The sequence below is a fragment of the Eurosta solidaginis genome, chromosome 3 (assembly GCF_040869045.1).
Source record: "Eurosta solidaginis isolate ZX-2024a chromosome 3, ASM4086904v1, whole genome shotgun sequence".
In the NCBI taxonomy this organism is placed as follows: Eukaryota; Metazoa; Arthropoda; class Insecta; order Diptera; family Tephritidae; genus Eurosta; species Eurosta solidaginis.
Window position 1 is genome coordinate 20,849,914 of NC_090321.1, and position 20,510 is coordinate 20,870,423.

General features: G+C 40.8%; 1 protein-coding gene across 1 annotated transcript in view; it reads right to left on the reverse strand.

The window, feature by feature from the left end:
• Positions 1-20,510, reverse strand: part of side-V (sidestep V) — a 494,192-nt gene that overhangs the window by 88,767 nt on the left and 384,915 nt on the right. The window contains exon 9 of the mRNA XM_067777067.1: positions 3,288-3,441. Within this exon, the coding sequence (XP_067633168.1) occupies positions 3,288-3,441 (154 nt within the window). The remainder of the gene's footprint in view (positions 1-3,287; positions 3,442-20,510) is intronic.

Below are 20,510 nucleotides of genomic sequence, written 5' to 3' on the forward strand. Positions count from 1 at the left end.
ATAGTCCGATATCGTTCATTTTAAATAGCGATCTGAGATGAGTGCTCAGGAACCTACATACCAAATTTCATCAAGATACCTCAAAATTTACTCAAGTTATCGTGTTAACGGACGGACGGACGGACGGACGGACGGACGGACGGACGGACGGACGGACGGACGGACATGGCTCAATCAAATTTTTTTTCGATCCTGATTATTTTGATATATGGAAGTCTATATCTATCTCGATTCCTTTATATATGTACAACCAACCGTTATCCAATCAAACTTAATATACTCTGTGAGCTCTGCTCAACTGAGTATAAAAAATTACGAAAAGGGCAGTGACAAGTTTTTACATCCCATAACCACATTTTGGAGGCGAATTTCAAAAAGAAAGATATAACTTTTGCTTATGTTTCAATCTGTTAAAAAAAGATTTGTTCCAATTCATGTTCCCATATAATAAATGAATCAAGGGAGTTGAGTATGTGTCGATACAAAATCACATACATCATTTATCCGACTTATCGTATCACAGTTGCTGTAGATATAAAATTTTGCAGGATCAGTGGACCTACTAACAAATATGACGAGTCGGCCTCAACTTTAAAAATTGTTTGATTGTAAAATACTTATTTCTAATACCCATTACTTTATCCATGTGTCTATATATACATGTGAGAGTCTCTGAGGGCGCGGAGCATCAAACCTAAACCACATCAACAAATAACGCGAAAATGTACACAGTTCTATATTTTGTACCCAGAACGGTAAAAGCTATGGCCTTTTTTCACAGGGTATGTTGGAAAGTGGACTAGGTGATGATCTATTCAAAATAAAATAGTGTACGGTACGATTTGCTTGAAATTCTGTAAAAGGGTACTTCCGTGACAGCTTAGCATTATTCAGGAAATTTTCTTTACGGCAAGTGGGACCGACTTATTTAAAAAAATCTTAAAATTTTAAAACTCGGTACAGCAGTACCTCACTGACAACGAAAATATTTGAGAAACTTTTCATTGCGGGAAGTGGACCAGTGGCCGACTTATTCTAAATAAAATAGTGTGCGGTGCAATTTGCATAAAATTCGGTATATGGTATCGTAACGAAATTTGGGGGTTTCCGATTATTTTGCACCTTCTGCTAACGTTCGAATTGCTGAAATGTCGAATAAGTAACTCCAATATTCAGTATTGCAAAACGGTATTTATTTAGACTACTTTGGGAGTAGTACTTCACAACTAATAGGGTGTTTAAATCAAACAGATTAGTCATTCTTCAGCTTGCGCTGCTTTTATATTCTCAGTTGACTCGTCCGCATATTTCTCCTAAGATCTACACGTTTCACATTTTAGAACTGTTGTATCTCCTGCTTGGTTATTTAGCTATATGCGCGTGTATGTGTGAGTAACAACGTTTGCACTTAGCTGATGACTATAAAAAATAAAAAAAAATAAATGTAAGGCGCGATAACCTCCGAAGCGATCTAAGGCTGAGATTCTCTTCCAATTTGCGTCGTACTGCTCTTGATTTTCCCTACAAATTGGCCGGACGGGACCTACATGATTTTATGCCGACTCCGAACGGCATCTGCAAGGCAGATGAGTTTTCACTGAGAGCTTTTCATGGCAGAAATACACCCGGAGCGCTTGCCAAACACTGCCGAGGGGCGACCCCGCTTAGAGAAATTTTCTTCTTATTGAAAATCCATATTTCTAAAATTTTTGATGTTGCTTTGCCCGGGGTTTGAACGCAGGGCATCCGGTGTGGTAGGCGGAGCACGCTACCATCACACCACGGTGGCCGCCAATGCTGATGACTACATATATGTATATGAGATAATTTATTTGGTTTAAGCCGCTGATTATATGTGTGAAATATTCTTCGTCGTCTTGTATGTGTAAATGTGCATAAATGCGGCTGCTTGCTGTTTTCGTGGTTGTGATTATTTACTAACAGCATAGTGATGCTAATATTCGCCACAGTATATTCCTTGACTAGCTCATTATTTGCGGAAATTTTCTTTGCGAGAAGACCTATTCCAAAAAATCTCACTTATGGTGCAGTTTCCTTTAAATTCAGTACACGTGCACCTCTTTGACAAAGTTAATATTTAAGAAACTTTTCATTCCGCGAAGTAGATTAGGGGCCGACCTATTTTAACGATATCTATTTCTTCTGTATGTGTGTTTGTGACTAAACACCTTCAAAACGTTTGGACATATTTTGATGAAATTTTGTGTGGTTGTTCAATTGGATTTCAGGATGCTTTACATTTACAATTTGGTCTGTTCTCCTTCTTATTTTTCCGGGCAGAGAACCAGCGTCAACCCATTAAAAAATAATTTTTGGTGCGATCTTCTTGAAATGTGGTACTTCCTTGATTTATTTGCGTACATTTTATTTCCGGGAATTTTACCATAGACCGGCCTATGCGAAATAATCTTGTTAATGGAGCGATTTGCTAAAAATTGAGTGCAGGATTTTCTCTTCGACAAGTGTAATATATGCGGCTTTTTCATTCTAGCAAGAGGAACAATGTTTGAGCAGTTTGTTTGTGATTTTTGAAATTTTTTATTCAGGCAGCCGAATAAGTTTATCTTATATACAAAAATTAATACAAAATCAGTTCGTAATCTTATAACTTAAGATTGTAGATTGTTTGTAAGTGGATTTCAAATAACCAATTTTTTTAGATATGAACCAAAATATCGACTAGGGTTCTAGTGTGCTTTCGCAATATGGGTAAGGATTTGGATGTGTATGTGAGGTTTTTAACAAGGGGCGGTGGTTAAGAAAGCGAGGAAGATAGAAAAGAAAGTTACACGAAAAGTCTGAGGTAGAAAAAGAGAAGAAGGAAATTAAGGGATAGGAGTAATGATTGGAGAGGGGAAAGAGTGGTTAAAGTGACGAGGGAGATAAAAAAGGAGTTATACGAAAAGCCTTCGTAGAAAAAGAGAACAAGCAAAATAAGAGATAGAAGTGAGTATTAGAGAGGGGGAGAGGGGGAGAGAAACAAGAGGAAGAGGAATATAATAGAGCGGATGTGAGGGTGAGGAAATAAATTGGGATTAAGAAAGAAAGAAGAAGAGTGATAAGAATGAAGAGAAAGTGCGTGGGAAAAAGAAAAAGAAAGAAATAGAGGGCGGTTGAGGAACGAAAAACCAAAAAAGCAAAAGAGAGAAGATACAGAAAGTCGCCGTTCTAGAGTATAGATAAGTTGATAAATATTATCTGCTTAATCTAATATGTAAGGAGACGTCCCTGATAACACTCAATAACGATTTTAAAATTTCACTTACACTTCACATCCAAATAAACTTCATTGCTGGACACACTCCCTTGTATGTTAGTGGCGCGACAAAAATATTGACCATGTGATATTTTTGATATACCCTGCAGTACAAGCGTCTGATTGGAGATGATTACGCCGCGCGAGAGATGAAGTTGTTTATCCTGAAATAAAAAATTTAAAAAATATTTTTAGAATTTTCTAAAAAACAGGAATTGTGAAAAGAAATTTTGCATCATCCTACACGAAGTGAAATTTTAACTATACATACATATATACCACCCGTAAATCAGAGAAAAACTTCGTTTAAAAACTCAGCACCACCGCACTTTCATGTTCTTACTTTAAATTTACTCTTTTTCTCTTAAAACTGCCTTCTTAAGTTAACAACCATTTTATTGAAAAGAAAACAGTTGTTTTTTATTTTATTAGCATTATTAACCCATGTAATAATAACAAGAGTAATGTTTTTTTTTTTTTTATGGTAAGCACCAGGGATTTGAGGTTTTGGTATCGCGTAGCCACCTCTCATTTAGTATAGAAAATGCCACCACCTGCGTTTTTGAACAAGGTCCATCTCGCCTGCCTCATTGGGAGTGATCGCTGGGGCTCTGAAGTTCAGAATTTGGGTAGCAACATCGCTTTAGATTGATAAATCTCAACTTGGGCCACAATGTTTACATATACGATGAATACAGCAATAAACACACACTTGTACACGGTTAGAAATTTGAGCCTAAGGGGCATATTATATATAAGGCAACAAGTCGTATTTTCTATATGTGAAATTCGTGTGCTAAAAGTACATTCGTTCACCCCAGTGAGTTGTAGTAAACTTGTTTGCCTTTGAGAAATTTTTGGTATTATATAATGGTGAATGTAAATGCTAGTGACTGCGGTGCAAAGTTTTTTTTACCCGAAAATGTAGACGTATATACATGTGAACAATAACACGGCTATTGTTTTGATTGGATAGTATAATTTTCGGCATTTCGTAACATTTTTATGAGGATTTTTCTGCTTGATTAGATTTTATGAGGCCTAGTGGTCAACGAAGCATCTGGTTCAATTCCCCACCATTTTTTCAGAAGAGTATTTCCCTTGGGTACTCTAGGATATTGTGACGAATATTGCCATCACTATGCTTTTAGTAACTAATCGCAACAAAAAAACACAGCAAGCAGCGACACTTAAGTACAAGGCGACGAAGAGATATCTCACACACACACATGTAGTCATCAGCCGAAGTAGTTAATCACACATGCACACGCATATGGCCAGTAGAAAAGCATAAACTACAATTATACATGTATATAGCTGGTAAGCAAGCATGAGATACAACTGTTTGCGAAATTACTACTCTTTAGGAGAAATGGGTGAACGAGAAAACCGAGAGCATCAAAGTAGCGAAAGCTGAGGAGTGACGAATCAGTTTGATGTAAAGGCGCTTTTGTGAAGTATGTGATATTAAAGTATAATTGTACTACTCCCAAAGTAGTCTAATAACGACCATTGTGCAATACAATATTGGAGTTATTTATTCGACAGTTCAGCGATTCGAACATTAGCAGATGTTGTATATATTTCAAGAAATACCCAGAATTCGTTACAATATATTAATGTCACACGTGTTCATTAGTGTTATGTCAGAAAGGGTTTAATAAAACAGTTATGGATCATACGTTTTATTCATACTAAGCAGCGAACGCAATACGAATGAACTCTATATGTCTTGGTTAATACAACAACAGCAACAACATATCTCGGCCAAATTAGTACTGACAATACTATTTCAATAAAAATTAAGTGACCTTTCAAGGACAAGCATTTAAAAGGTGCCAATAATAAAGATACATTAGCTTTACTGCGAAATAAAAAGCTATATTAAAACTTATTTGCACCTGTTCTTGAATAGGAAGTAGAAGCTGTCATAATGGACTTTAGCAAAAATGCATTAACTCAATAAATTTAATTGTCGCTTAATGGATGATGTCAAAAATATATTTCATGTACTCTGTAAAAGCTTATTGAATAAACTGAGCTGAGAAACCGAAGATTTATAGCAAATATCTATTTAAGTTGGTTTGGAGGAGTGGTGGAATTTGTATATATGTACGTTTGGCTGGTGTTTGGTAGCAGACAAGGAGTGATCAGCATAGGGATACGTGAACAAGTTCATTACAAACGTTGCCTTTTGAATAGCAAGTTTACAAACTTTGAGCTACATAGTCTCAATAAAGGAAGCGTTGTTATAGCAAAGAATTGCGGCAAAATATTTTGAGATCAAGGTAACAAAAATACGGTTTTGATATAAAATCGCATATAAAAAAAAAAAAAAAATTATATTTTCAGATGAAAATCGCTTTGTTTTTCATGTTTAGCTGTTGTGTGTTGGGGTTGGCTAAAAAATTAGGCGACTCATTAAGACACATCAATCAAATGACAGAAGCTAGAATTAATTTAATTTTTGCGAATGCGCCATATTGCCTTGAGCTTGATGAAATGTTACAACAAGTATATGTGCCGCGTTTCCTAATTTCAACAAATCGACTGGGAAATTTACATCAACATTATCAGGAAAATATAGTATCTGTGCTATTTTTGGATAATTCTTATGAAAGACAAGAACAACAATTAAAAATATTGAACTATATTGTAGTACATTGCAAACATTGCGTAGTACTCTTTATATCGAAACACACGCAAGTTATAAGAATGCGTTGGCTTTTCCAATGGTGTTGGGATAATAGTTTTATAAATGCATTATATTTAACAGTGAATAACAATTTTACAACATTTACGACTTATACGCCATTTCCACGCATTCAATTATACAACACTACGCTTAACGAGTATTCGAAAGCATTTCAAAAAGACATATATAATTATAAAGGATATCCCATACGCTTTTGGAGTGGTTTTCAAATTCCGCGCTCAATGGTATATGAAAATAATATGAATGAGTTGATCCTCAAAGGCAGTTTATTGCGTATATTAAAAATGTTTGCGGATAGAGTTAATGCTACATTAGAACGTGTCATCAGCGGTACGAATCATACGGCTCCACAAAATTCAGAAGACTGTGTACAACTGCTCAGCGCAAAAAAAGTTGATATATGCACACACATGTTTTTTATCGATAGAATTTTTCACATGACGCATCCAATGTTCTTACTCAAATTGCATATATTGGTACCTGAGGCACGCCCATTAACTATATTTCGTCGTTTTACTGCACCATTCAGCTTAGGTGTTTGGCTTATGCTCCTTTTGTCGCTTATGACATTTACTTTGGTATTGGGTTTGATTTGTTTTTATCGTTACTCCAAATGGTGTATTGATCATATATTTCTAGAAATATTTGCCAGCTTCCTTTATTTACCATTCCAGCTGCCACTATTTTCAGGTCATACTCGTTATTTTTTACATTTACTATTGCTTGCATTTGGATTTTTATTATCAACACTTTATTTAGCATTTCTTTCGAGTTTCTTTAGTGCTAATATCTATGAGAAGAAAATTCAAAATATAGCTGATCTAAGAGATAGAAATATATCAATACTTCTTGATAAGGAAGATGCTTCAATTTTAAGGCATTATGAAGTTGACGATGAGCTTTACAAAAGCATATTGATTGCGCCAAGCGCATTTGTTGATTCTCATCTATTTAGTTTAAATCCAAAATATGCATACGTTTGTGCTTTGGATAAATGTGAATTGATACTTAGACAACAAAAATATATGAGACGTCCGAAAATGACTCATATAAGCTCGCCCACTGCTCTAATGTGGGCCGGTTTGCTTATACAAAATCATACATTTTTTGAAGTTTCCTTCAATGCACATTTGCAGCGAACGTTTGAAATGGGTTTCATTCACCATCACACGGATCAAAGTTTTGCTGATGCTGCGGAAATGGGATTTTTGCACTACTTTCATACAGAGGAGCATAAAATTGTTGTTCAACGTTTGGATATTGATTATTATGGTTTGATAGCAGTTGTAATCATTACAGGACATTCGATTGCTTTAGTGGCTTTTATTGGTGAATTAATTGTGCATCGATATTGGTAATGCAGTGGAATAATGTTGAATATAGATGACGAGCTCAGATAACAAACTTGAACGTATTTTAAAATAAACTTTGAAAACATGTAGCTCATGTGCATATGCTTGGAAACATAGCTGCTTAAAAATTTGTAAACTTTGCCGTGTCCTTATCATACGACTATTGTGAAATTTTCTTTAATTAGAAGTCTCAATTTAAGTGGTATAACTAAAGTAAGCTTTTGATGTTGTATACTTTAATGAAATTCAATAAAATAAAGATAACAAATAAAAGATGTAAATATTAACAAGTAATGAAGGCTAAGTTCGGGCGTAACCGAACATTACATACTCAGCTGCCAAATTACATCTTGCAAAACTTTTAAATTACCTTCTTTTAAAAGTGGGCGGTGTCACGCCCATTGTCTAAAATTTTACTAATTTTCCATTCTGCGTCTTAATGTCACCAACTACCAAGTTTCATTGCTTTATCCGTCTTTGGTAATGAATTATCGCACTTTTTCGGTTTTTCAAAATTTTCGATATCGAAAAAGTAGGCGTGGTTATAGTCCGATTTCGTTCATTTTAAATAGCTATCTGAGATGAGTACCCAGGAAATTACATACCAAATTTAATTAAGATACCTCAAAATTTACTCAAAAACATGATAACGTTTGCGGACAGACGGACGAACGGACATAGCTAAATTAATTTCTTTTTTCGTCCAGATCTATTTTATATATAGAAGTCTATATCTATCTCGATTAGTTTATGCCGTTGCGGAGTACCGTTATGTGAACAAAATTAATATACTCTGTGAGCTCTGCCCAGCTGAGTATAAATATATTGTATTGCCATACTTAAACCCGACCCTTACGCTATCGTTCAGCTATTTGACATCAGTTACCTGACGCATGTTTTCTACTTGCCGTTTTTGCCTTTTCCATTGCAGAATAATGAAGAATCGAACGGATAATGCCACTACCAAAGCTAAAGATCCAGCGAAGACGTTGGAAAACGTTCTACTCCCTTCACTTTAAACGCAAGTGGCGCTTAATGATAAGCTGTACGAGCTATATGCAGACATCAACTTAGTCCAGCGAATTAAAACGCAGCGGCTGCGCTGGCTAAGCCATGTTATGCGAATGAAAGATGATGCTACGGCCAAGAAAGTGTTTCTATCGGAACCCGCCTATGGAAGCAGAGCTAGAGAGCGGCCTCCACTCCATTGGAAGGACCAGGTGGAAAACGATTTAAACTCCCTTCACGTGACCAATTGGCGCCGGTTGGCGGTGAGAAGGAGCGACTGGCGCGCCTTGTTGGACGGCCATAACCGTTTAGACGGTTAATCGCCAAATGAATAAGTAAGTAAGTAAATTCCGGACTGAGCCACTGAAAGCTCCATCATAGGATCGTGGTCGTGGCACTTGACCTGTCGTTTGATACAGTCAACCACCGCGCACTACTCCCAGACTTAGAAGTATCACCTCTTGTCTAAAAATATTGACGGCTGATTATATGAGAGCTAGGCAAGCGTCGCTTAAATTTAAGAGCGAAACCAAGAAACTTAGGAAAGTCAAACGAGGGGTGGTTTTCTATCCTTGTTTCTTTTAATACAAACATATCAAATCTCTTTTCACCGGCAGAACGAGATATCAACACATCCTATGAGGACGACTGCACGATGATAACAACTGGCCTTGGCCCCTCAATATATGAATTAGTTTCCAAAATGAATAGTTATATACCCAGTCTTTCTGTTTAATTTAGCTAGCGCGATCTGAAACTTTTGCCGATCAAGTCAACGGCCAATATATATAAGACTTTTAATAAACAGATGACACATATATTGGACGTTCCCGTCGATGGCGTTACGCTACCGACTGTCAGTCAGCCAAAGATCTTATTCGTGTCATTCGATAACACCATCACCTTCAAGGCGCATGCCTTCGATATCATATCTTAAGTTCAAAGCCACAACATAGTCCTCAAGTCACTTTCCGGCAGAACAACTAGCAAAGCAATTAATCGACTGATCATGTGATACGCGTCACTGCCTGACTTAAAAATAATACACTGGATGGAAAACGCTTTAGGCGTGCCAAATACTGCCTTCAGAACTACCACGGCATATATTTTTATGACCCTTGATCGCCACCTACATAGTGAATCAAAAGAGCCCAACTTAAAGGATTTTTTGCTGAATAGTAATAAGGCGGAGAGTCCCAGCAAATAACTGCCTGATCTAGTCCCACCTACTAGAGGGATAGGAATACATCTCTCTAAGCACTACGGTGAGATACGGCACCTACCACCTCAGTCGTAAGGAGCAGCTAAACCTAATCCATACTGATTTGGTAAATATCTTCCCTTAGTTGCACTCGGTGAACGCTGTTATCACAATATTGTTACATAAACTAATAGTATGTCAATTGGTGTGATATTAGAGTTTTTGATAACTAATATGCCATCTTATAATACTAACGCAAAGGCTGACTAGTGAGTTAAATGGTAAGATTCTGGTGCATATAATGACTAATTTTTCAATAGGTATGAAACTGATGCAGAGACTGGCAATTGATATTTCGCAGGACATCGTCGAGTTAAAAATACCAGTTGCTAATATGGAAAAAAGACAGAATTCTAAGTGCTTGCAATCAAGATGAATGTATGTAACTTTCAAACTCAATTTTATACCTTTCTTGAACATGAAATGGTATATTAACATTGGTCCGATGTTTGTAGCGTTGAGAAATATAGAAGATAGACTCCCCATTAAGTATACCGAATTGATCAGGGCGACGAACTGAGTTCATATAGCCATGTCGGTCTGTCCCTCCGTCCGTCCGTCTGTCCGTCCGTCTGTCTGTTTGAACGCAAACTAGTCCCTCAAATATTGAGATATCTCAATGAAATTTGGCACAAGGATGTATTTTTGTATTATATTAGACATTTGTCGGATCCGGTAGGATCGGACCACTATAACATATATCTCCCATACAACCGATAGTTCAGATAAGACGATTTTGGTCATTCCTGAGCAATTTAGAAAGTACAAACCTGAAACTCGGTGATATATATTTGAATATATCATAGAAGATATCTTGAAAAAATCACTTTGATCGGAGCTATATATAATATATATCCCATAAAACCGGTCGTTCAGATAGAAAGATTTTTGGCAATTTCTCCCTTAATTTAGAATATAAAAACATTAAACTTGGTGATATTTATCCTTATATATCGCAGATTCCTTGAAAAAATCACCTTGATAGGAGCTATATGTATATAGTATATACCTATCCCATACAACCGATCGTTCAGATAGAAAGATTTTTGGCCATTTCTCCCTTAATTTCCAATATAACAACGTGAAACTTGGTGATATATATTCTAATATATCATAGAATATTTCCTGTAAAAATCATTTCGAGCGGAGCTAAATATAATATATATGCCATACAACCGATCCTTCAGATAAGGGGGTTTTTTGACATTTTTATACTCAGTTGAGCAGAGCTCACAGAGTATATTAACTTTGATTGGATAACGGTTGGTTGTACAGGTATAAAGGAATCGAGGTAGATATAGACTTCCGTATATCAAAATCATCAGTATCGAAAAAAATTCGATTGAGCCATGTCCGTCCGTCCGTCCGTCCGCCTGTCCGTTAACACGATAACTTGAGTAAATTTTGAGGTATCTTGATGAAATTTATTATGTCGGTTCCTGGGCACTCATCTCAGATCGCTATTGAAAATGAACGATATCGGACTATAACTACGCCAACTTTTTCGATATCGAAAATTTCGAAAAATCGAAAAAGTGCGATAATTCATTACCAAATACGGATTAAGCGATTAAACTTGGTACGTGAGTTGAACTTATGACGCTCAATAGAAACTTGTAAAATTTTGGACAATGGGCGTGGCACCGCCCACTTTTAAAAGAAGGTAATTTAGAAAATTTTCAAGCTGTAATTTGGCAGTCGTTGAAGATATCATGATGAAATTTGGCAAGAACGTTACTCTTATTACTATATGTCTGCTTAATAAAAATTAGCAAAATCGGAGAACGACCACGCCCACTTTAAAAAAAATTTTTTTTTAATTTTAAAAGAAAAGTTAATATCTTTACAGTTTATAAGTAAATTATGTCAACATTCAACGCCAGTAATGATATGTTGCAACAAAATACTAAAATAAAAGAAAATTTCAAAATGGGCGTGGCTCCGCTCTTTTCCATTTAATTTGTCTAGGATACTTTTAATGCCATAAGTCGAACAAAACATTACCAATCCTTGTGAAATTTGGTAGAGGCTTCGATTCTAGGACGATAACTGTTTTCTGTGAAAAAAGCGAAATCGGTTGAAGTCACGCCCAGTTTTATATACAGTCGACCGTATGTCCTTGCGCTCGGCAGTTAACACGATAACTGGAGCAAAAGTCGATATATCTTTACTAAACTCAGTTCACGTACTTATCAGAACTCACTTTATCTTGGTGTAAAAAATGGCCGAAATCCGACTATGACCACGCCCACTTTTGCGATATCGAAAATTACGAAAAATGAAAAAAATGCCATAATTATATACCAAATACGAAAAAAGGGATGAAAAATGGTAATTGTATTTGTCTATTGACGCAAAATATAACTTTAGAAAAAAACTTGGTAAAATGGGCGTGACACCTTCCATATTAAGTAAAAGAAAATGAAAAAGTTTTGCAGGGCGAAATCAAAAGCCCTTGGAATCTTGGAAAGAATACTGTTGGTGGTATTACATATATAAATAAATTAGCGGTACCCGACAGATGATGTTCTGGATCACCCTGGTCCACATTTTGGTCGATATCCCGAAAATGCCTTCACATATACAACTAAGGGCCACTCCCTTTTAAAACCCTAATTAATACCTTTAATTTGACGCCCATATCGTACAAACAAATTCTAGAGTCACCCCTGGTCCACCTTTATGGTGATATCTTGAAAAGGCGTGCACCTATAGAACTAAGGCCCACGCAATTTTAAAATACTCATTAACACCTTCTTTTTACAACATGGTGATTTTCCCTTACTTTGTCTCCACAGCTCTCAACTGAGTACGTAATGTTCGGCTACACCCGAACTTAGCCTTCCCTACTTGTTTATTTTATACTAGCCTTTACCCGCGGCCCCGTCCGCGAGGAGAAAATAAAATATATGTGCTATTCACGTTAGCCTGCTTATCAAGTTGTCTGTTTAAAATTTTTTTCTGTCAATGTATTTTATTTTTTAATACAGTAAAAAAAAAGAACTAACTGAGCTGATGGGCACGCTTACATGAATAATACAATACACTTTTTTCGAATTAAAAAAAATACATTTTGTTTCTAAGTTAAATTAATTGATATGACAGGGGTGAAAGAATTACTACTCATAGAACAAAGGAGTGAAACTACAATTAGCTAAAACCAAAAAGAAGTTTTTAAATGAAAGCAGTGTTGCTTTTTCGGGTATTTAGTTAGTTAAAATATTACAAAAATTTTAATTATAGGTGTAATAGTTCGTTACAGGATTCATTTAAAAATAGAACGAAAAAGCTGTGATATATTAAAGATAAAACATACCGAATTTTAATTACGAATAATTTGCCGTAAATCCACGGCCATGTGTGCTGAATTACCGGTTTCGAAGAGACCTAAAATGATCCCGGAAGTGTCCCTAAATGACACCAAATAGTCACGAAATGATGCCGACGGGATCCTGGACAAATCTCGAAAACTATCCAGAAATGATGCCGGAAGGGTCCCAAAATAATCCCGAAGTAGTCACGAAAAGTCCCGAAATGACCCTGACGGGATCCCAGACGGATCCCGAAAACCATCCAGAATTGATTCCTGAACGGTCCGCAAATGATCCCGATATAGTCCGAAAAAACTCTGACGGGATCCCGGACAAATCCCGAAAATCGCCCAGAAATTATCCCGGAGGAGTCCCAAAATGATTCCGAAATAGTAGTCACGAAAAAGGCCCGAAATGACCCTGACGGGATCCCGAAAACCATCCAGAAATGACTCTGGAGGGATCCCCAAATGATCCCGGAAAAGTCCCGAAAGTCACGAAAAACTCAGACCCATCCCGAAAATCATGAAGAAATTATCCTGGAAGGGTCCCAAAATTACCCCGAAATAACTCCGACGGGATCTCGGACAGATCCCGAAAATCATCCAGAACTGAGCTCTGAAACGTCCGCAAATAATCCAGAAATAGTCCGGAAAAAGTCCCGAAGAAACTCCGTCGGGATCCCGAACAGATCCCGAAAATCATAGAGAAATTATCCCGGAAGGGTCCCAAAATGATCCCGAAATAGTCCCGAAAAGGCGCGAAATAGCCCTGACGGGATCCCGGACGGATCCCGAAAACCACCCAGAAATGATCTTTAAGGGCAACTGACCCCGAAATAGTCGTGAAAAATTCCCGAAATTACCCCGACGGGATCCCGAAAACCATCCAGAAATTATCCCTGAAGGATCCCCAAATGATCCAAGAACAGTCTCGAAATTCCCTGACATTTTCCCGAAAAATTAAAAAAATAAACCCGCCGGGATCTCGGACGGATCCCGAAAACGATCCAGAAATGATCCCGGAAGGGACCCCAAATGATCCCGAAAAATTCCCGAAATTCCCCCGATGGGATCTCGGACGGATCCCGGACCATCCAGAAATGATGCCGGTTGGTACCCCAAAATGATCCCGAAATAGGCCAGAAATGACCCCGTCGGGATCCCGGACGGATCCCCAAAAGTATACAGAAATGATGCTGGAAGGTGAAATGATCCCCTTAAAGAAAGATGAAAAATGAAATGATCCCCTTGTAGTTCCGAAATGATCCTGACGGGATTCCCGACGGATCCCGGAAACTATCCAGAAATGATGCCGGAAAGGTTCCCAAGTTATCCCCAAATAGTCCCGAAATTACCCTGACGGTATCCCGGACGGATCACGAAAACCATCCGGAAATGATGGCGAAAGGGTCCACAAATGATCCCGCATTAGTCACGGGTTCCGAAATGATCCTGACGGGATCCCCGAAGGATCCCGGAAACTATCCAGAAATGATGCCGGAAAGGTTCCCAAGTTATCTCCAAATAGTCCCGAAATTACCCTGCCGGTATCTCGGACGGATACCGAAAACCATCTAGAAAAGTGGCCGGAAGATACCCCAAATGATCCCGAAAAAGTCCTGAAGTGACCCCGACGGGATCCCGTACGGATCCTGAAAATCATCCAGAAATGATGAAGGTAGGTACCCAAATGATCCCGAAATAGTCCCGAAATGATCCCGACGGGATCCCGGACAGATCCCGAAAACCAACCAGAAATGATGCCGGTAGGTACCCCAAATGGTCTCGATATGACTACGTCGGGATCCCGCACGGATCCCTAAAACTATCCAGAAATGATGCCGGAAAGGTCCCCAAATAACCCCCTAATAGTCCCGAAATTACGCCGACGGAATCCCGGACGGATCCTTAAACCATCCAGAAATGATGATGGAGGAGACCCCAAATGATCCCGCTAAAGTCCCAAAATGACCCCGACAGGGTCCCGGACGGCTCCCGTAAACCATCCAGAAATGATGCCGGTAGGTACCCCAAATGGTCCCGATATGACCCCGTCGGGATCCCGAACGGATCCCTAAAACTATTCAGAAATGATGCCGAAAGGGTCCCCAAATGATCCTGTATTAGTCGAGAAAAAGTTCCGAAATTACTCCGACGGGATCCCGGATGGATCCCGAAAACCATCTAGAAATAATGCCGGAAGAGACCCCTTATGATCACGCAAAGGTCCCAAAATGACCCCGACAGGATCCCGGACGGATCCCGAAAACCATCCAGAAATGATGCCGGAGGAGACCCCAAATGATCCCGCTAAAGTCCCAAAATGACCCCGACAGGATCCCGGACGAATCTCGTAAACCATCCAGAAATGATGCCGGAAGAGACCCCAAATGATTCCGCAAAAGTCCAAAAATGACCCCGACAGGATCCCGGACGGATCCCGAAAACCATCCAGAAATGATGCCGGAATGGACCCCAAATGGTCCCGAAATGACACCGACGGGATCCCGGACGGATACCGAAAACCATCCAGAAATGATGCCGGCAGGTACCCCAAATTATCCCGAAATAGTCCCGAAATGACCCTGACGGGATCGCGGACGGATTCCGAAAACCATCCAGAAATGATGCCGATAAAGTCCCCAAATGATCCTGTATTAGTCGAGAAAAAATTCCGAAATGACTCCGACGGGATCCCGGACGGATCCCGAAAACCATCTAGAATTGATACCGGAAGGTACCCCAAATGATGCCGAAATAGTCCCGAAATGACATCGACGGGATCCCGGACGGATCCCGAAAACCATCCAGAAATGATGCCGGAGGAGACCCCAAATGATCCCGCTAAAGACCCAAAATGACCCCGACAGGGTCCCGGACGGATCCCGTAAAACATCCAGAAATGATGCCGGAAGAGACCCCAAATGATCCCGCAAAAGTCCCAAAATGACCCCGGCAGGATCCCGGACGGATCCCGTAAACCATCCAGAAATGATGTCGGAAGAGACCCCAAATGATCCCGCAAAAGTCCCAAAATGACCCCGACAGGATCCCGGACGGATCCCGAAAACCATCCAGAAATGATGCCGGGAGAGACCCCAAATGATTCCGCAAAAGTCCCAAAATGACCCCGACAGGATCCTGGACGGATCCCGTAAACCATCCAGAAATGATGCCGGAGGAGACCCCAAATGATCCCGCTAAAGTCCCAAAATGACCCCGACAGGGTCCCGGACGGATCCCGTAAACCATCCAGAAATGATGCCGGAAGAGACCCCAAATGATCCCGCAAAAGTCCCAAAATGACCCCGACAGGATCCCGGACGGATCCCGTAAACCATCCAGAAATGATGCCGGAAGAGACCCCAAATGATCCCGCAAAAGTCCCAAAATGACCCCGACAGGATCCTGGAAGGATCCCGTAAACCATCCAGAAATGATGCCGGAGGAGACCCCAAATGATCCCGCAAAAGTCCCAAAATGACCGCGACAAGATCCCGGACGGATCCCGTAAACCATCCAGAAATGATGCCGGAAGAGACCCCAACTGATCCCGCAAAAGTCCCAAAATGACCCCGACAGGATCCCGGACGGATCCCGTAAACCATCCAGAAATGATGCCGGAGGAGACCCCAAATGATCCCGCAAAAGTCCCAAAATGACCCCGACAGGATCCCGGACGGATCCCGAAAACCATCCAGAAATGATGCTGGAAGAGACCCCAAATGATCCCGCAAAAGTCCCAAAATGACCCCGACAGGATCCCGGACGGATCCCGTAAACCATCCAGAAATGATGCCGAAAGAGACCCCAAATGATCCCGCAAAAGTCCCAAAATGACGCCTACGGGATCCCGGACGGATCCCGTAAACCATCCAGAAATGATGCCGAAGGAGACCCCAAATGATCCCGCAAAAGTCTCAAAATGACCCCGACAGGATCCCGGACGGATCCCGAAAACCATCCAGAAATGATGCTGGAAGAGACCCCAAATGATCCCGCAAAAGTCCCAAAATGACCTCGACAGGATCCCGGACGGATCCCGTAAACCATCCAGAAATGATGCCGGAAGAGACCCCAAATGATCCCGCAAAAGTCCCAAAATGACCGCGACAGGATCCCGGACGGATCCCGTAAACCATCCAGAAATGATGCCGGAAGAGACCCCAAATGATCCCGCAAAAGTCCCAAAATGACCCCGACAGGATCCCGGACGGATCCCGTAAACCATCCAGAAATGATGCCGGAAGAGACCCCAAATGATCCCGCAGAAGTCCCAAAATGACCCCGAGAGGATCCCGGACGGATCCCGTAAACCATCCAGAAATGATGCCGGAAGAGACCCCAAATGATCCCGCTAAAGTCCCAAAATGACGCCGACGGGATCCCGGACGGATCCCGTAAACCATCCAGAAATGATGCCGGAAGAGACCCCAAATGATCCCGCAAAAGTCCCAAAATGACGCCGACGGGATCCCGGACGGATCCCTAAAACCATCCAGGAATGATTACGGAAAGGACCCAAACTGACCCCGAAAAAGTCCCGTAATGATCCCGGAAACCATCAAGAATTTATCTCTCGAAGGTACGCAAATGATCCCGAAAGTACCCCGACGGGATCCCGGACGGATCCCGAAAACCATCCAGAAATGATGCCGGAAGGGTCCCCAAACGATAGCGAAATAGTCCCGAAATGATTCCGGAATAGTCCCGAAAATGTCCCAAAATAACACCGACGGGATCCCGGACGGATCCCGAAAACTATACAGAAATGATCCCGGAAGGGTCCCAAAATGATCCCGAAATAGTCCTGAAAAAGTCCCGAAATTACCCCGGCGTAATCCCGGACCGATCCCGAAAACCATCCAGAAATGATCCCGGAAGGGTCTCGATATGACCCTTACGGGATTACAAATAAGGTGAAGCTAATTATAAAACCATGTTAATAAGGCAGCAGGCGCATTGGAGCGAATAAAAAGTTACATAGAAACATACAGGTAAAGCTAATAAAAGCGTGCTAATAAAAACAATTGATGGAGGGCGGATGGCGGGAGTAGAGGAGAGGACCACTGATCGTTCCTCCAAAATTGTCTAGATCTCGTTCTGTATGTACCAGATACCAAAAACTATTGATTTAGAAGAAAATTTATATTGAGTTATAACAATTTATAGATTTTACACCAGAGGGGGTGATAAAGGGGGGCGGGCGGAGGGTGTCACTGCTTACTTTGTAAGCCCTCGACTTATTTGACCCCTTGAGTCTGTGATATTGGTGAAGGCCAGTATACGTAAAGTTATAATGTGTAAAAATTATTGAAAAATTATTTCTCGAAGGGGTCGTGGGACCCCCACCCCTCTTTCCATGTTCGAAAAAAATTTCGCTAGTAGACCACTGTCTGTGTCCAAAATTTCATCAAAATCCGTGTAGCCATTCTGGCGTGATTCAGTCGCAAAGACGAAAAAATATAATAATTAAATTATAACTGTTCCTAGGAGGCGGAGACCACGCCCGTTTTGAAAGATATATAGCTAGTAGATCCTTCTAGAATATTGGCTATATGTGTGCAAAATTTCATCCAAATCGGTCCAGCCGTTCTTGCGTTATTGAGTCACAAAGACAAACGTCTGGACAAACATCCAAACATCCAAACATCCAAACATCCAAACATCTTCACATCCAAACTTTGCCATTTATAATATACTAGCCTTTACCCGCGGCCCCGTCCGCAAGGAGAAAATGAAATATGTGGGCTATTCACGTTAGCCTGCTTATAAAGTTATCTGTTTAAAATTTTTTTTCTGTCTAATGCATTTTATTTTTGTAATTGAGTAAAAAAAAAGAACTTTATGAGCTGATAACCTGATAGGATCCCAAAATGATAACGAAATTATCCAGAAAAAGCCACGAAATGACCCCGACGCTATCGCGGACGGATCCCGAAAACCATCCAGAAACGCCCCGGAAGTGTTTCCAAAAGTTCCCGAAGTAGTCCCAAAAAAACCCGAAATGACAACGACACGATTCTAGACCTATCCAGATAACCACACAGAAATGATGCCTGAAGGGTACCAAATTGATCCCGAAATAGTCCCGAAAAAGTTCCGAAATCACCCTGTCGGGCTCCCGGACGGATCTCAGAAACCATCCAGAAAATATCCAGGAAGGGTCCCTAAATTATCCCGACTAACTCCAGAAAAAGTTCCGAAATGGCTCCGAGGGGATCCACGATGGATCGCGAAAACCATACAGAAATGATTCCGGAAGGATTCCAAAATGATCCCGAAATAGTCCGGAAATGACCCTGACTGGACCCCGAAAGGATCCCGAAAACTATCCAGAAATGATGCCGGAAATGTCCTCAAATGATCACCTAATAGTTCCGAAAAGACCCCGACGGGATCCCGAACGGATCCCGACAACTATATAGAAATGATGCCGAAAGGGCCCGCAAATGATCCCGTATTAGTCGAGAAAAAGTCCCCAAATGATCCCGACGGGATGCCGGACGAATCCCAAAAACCAGCCAGAAATGATGCCGGAAGGGACACCAAATGATCCCGAAAAAGTCCCGCAATAATTCCGACGGGATCCTGAGCGGATACCGAAAACCATCCAGAAGTGATGCCGAAAAGGTCCTCAAATGATCACCTAATAGTCCCAAAATTACCCTGACGGCATCCCGGACAGATCCCGAAATCCATCCAGAAATGATCTTGGGAGGGTCCCAAAATTATACCGAAATAGTCTGGGAAAAGTCCAGAAATTACCCTGACGGATACCGGACGAATCCTGAAAGCCATCCTTAAATGATCCCGAAAAAGCCCCGAAATGACCCTGACGGGATCCCGAAAGGATTCCAAAAACTATCCAGAAATGATGCCGGAAAGGTCCTCAAATGATCCCCTAATAGTTCCGAAATGACCGTGACGGGATCCCGAACGGATCCCAACAACTATCCAGAAATTATGCCGAAAGGGTCCGCAAATGATCCCGTATTAGTCGAGAAAAAGTCCCGAAATGACCCCGAAGGGATCCCGGACGAATCCCAAAAACCAGCCAGAAATGATGCCGGAAGGGACACCAAATGATCCCGAAAAAGTCCCGCAATAATTCCGACGGGATCCTGAGCGGATCCCGAACGGATCCCGACAACTATCCAGAAATGATACCGAAAGGGCCCGCAAATGATCCCGTATTAGTCGAGAAAATTCCCGAAATGACCCCGACGGGATGCCGGACGAATCCCAAAAACCATCCAGAAATGATTTTGGAAGGGACCCCAATGATCCCGAAAAAGTCCCGCAATTATTCCGACGGGAATCTGAACGGATACCGAAAACCATCCAGAAGTGATGCCGGAACGGTCCTCAAATGCTCACCTAATAGTCCCAAAATGACCCTGAGGGCATCCCGGACAAATCCCGAACTCCATCCAGAAATGATCTTGGGAAGGTCCCAAAATGATCCCGAAATAGTCTCGGAAAAGTCCAGAAATTACCCTGACGGGTTCCCGGACGAATCCTGAAAGCCATCCTTAAATGATCCCGAAAAAGCCCCGAAATGACCCTGACGGGATCCCGAA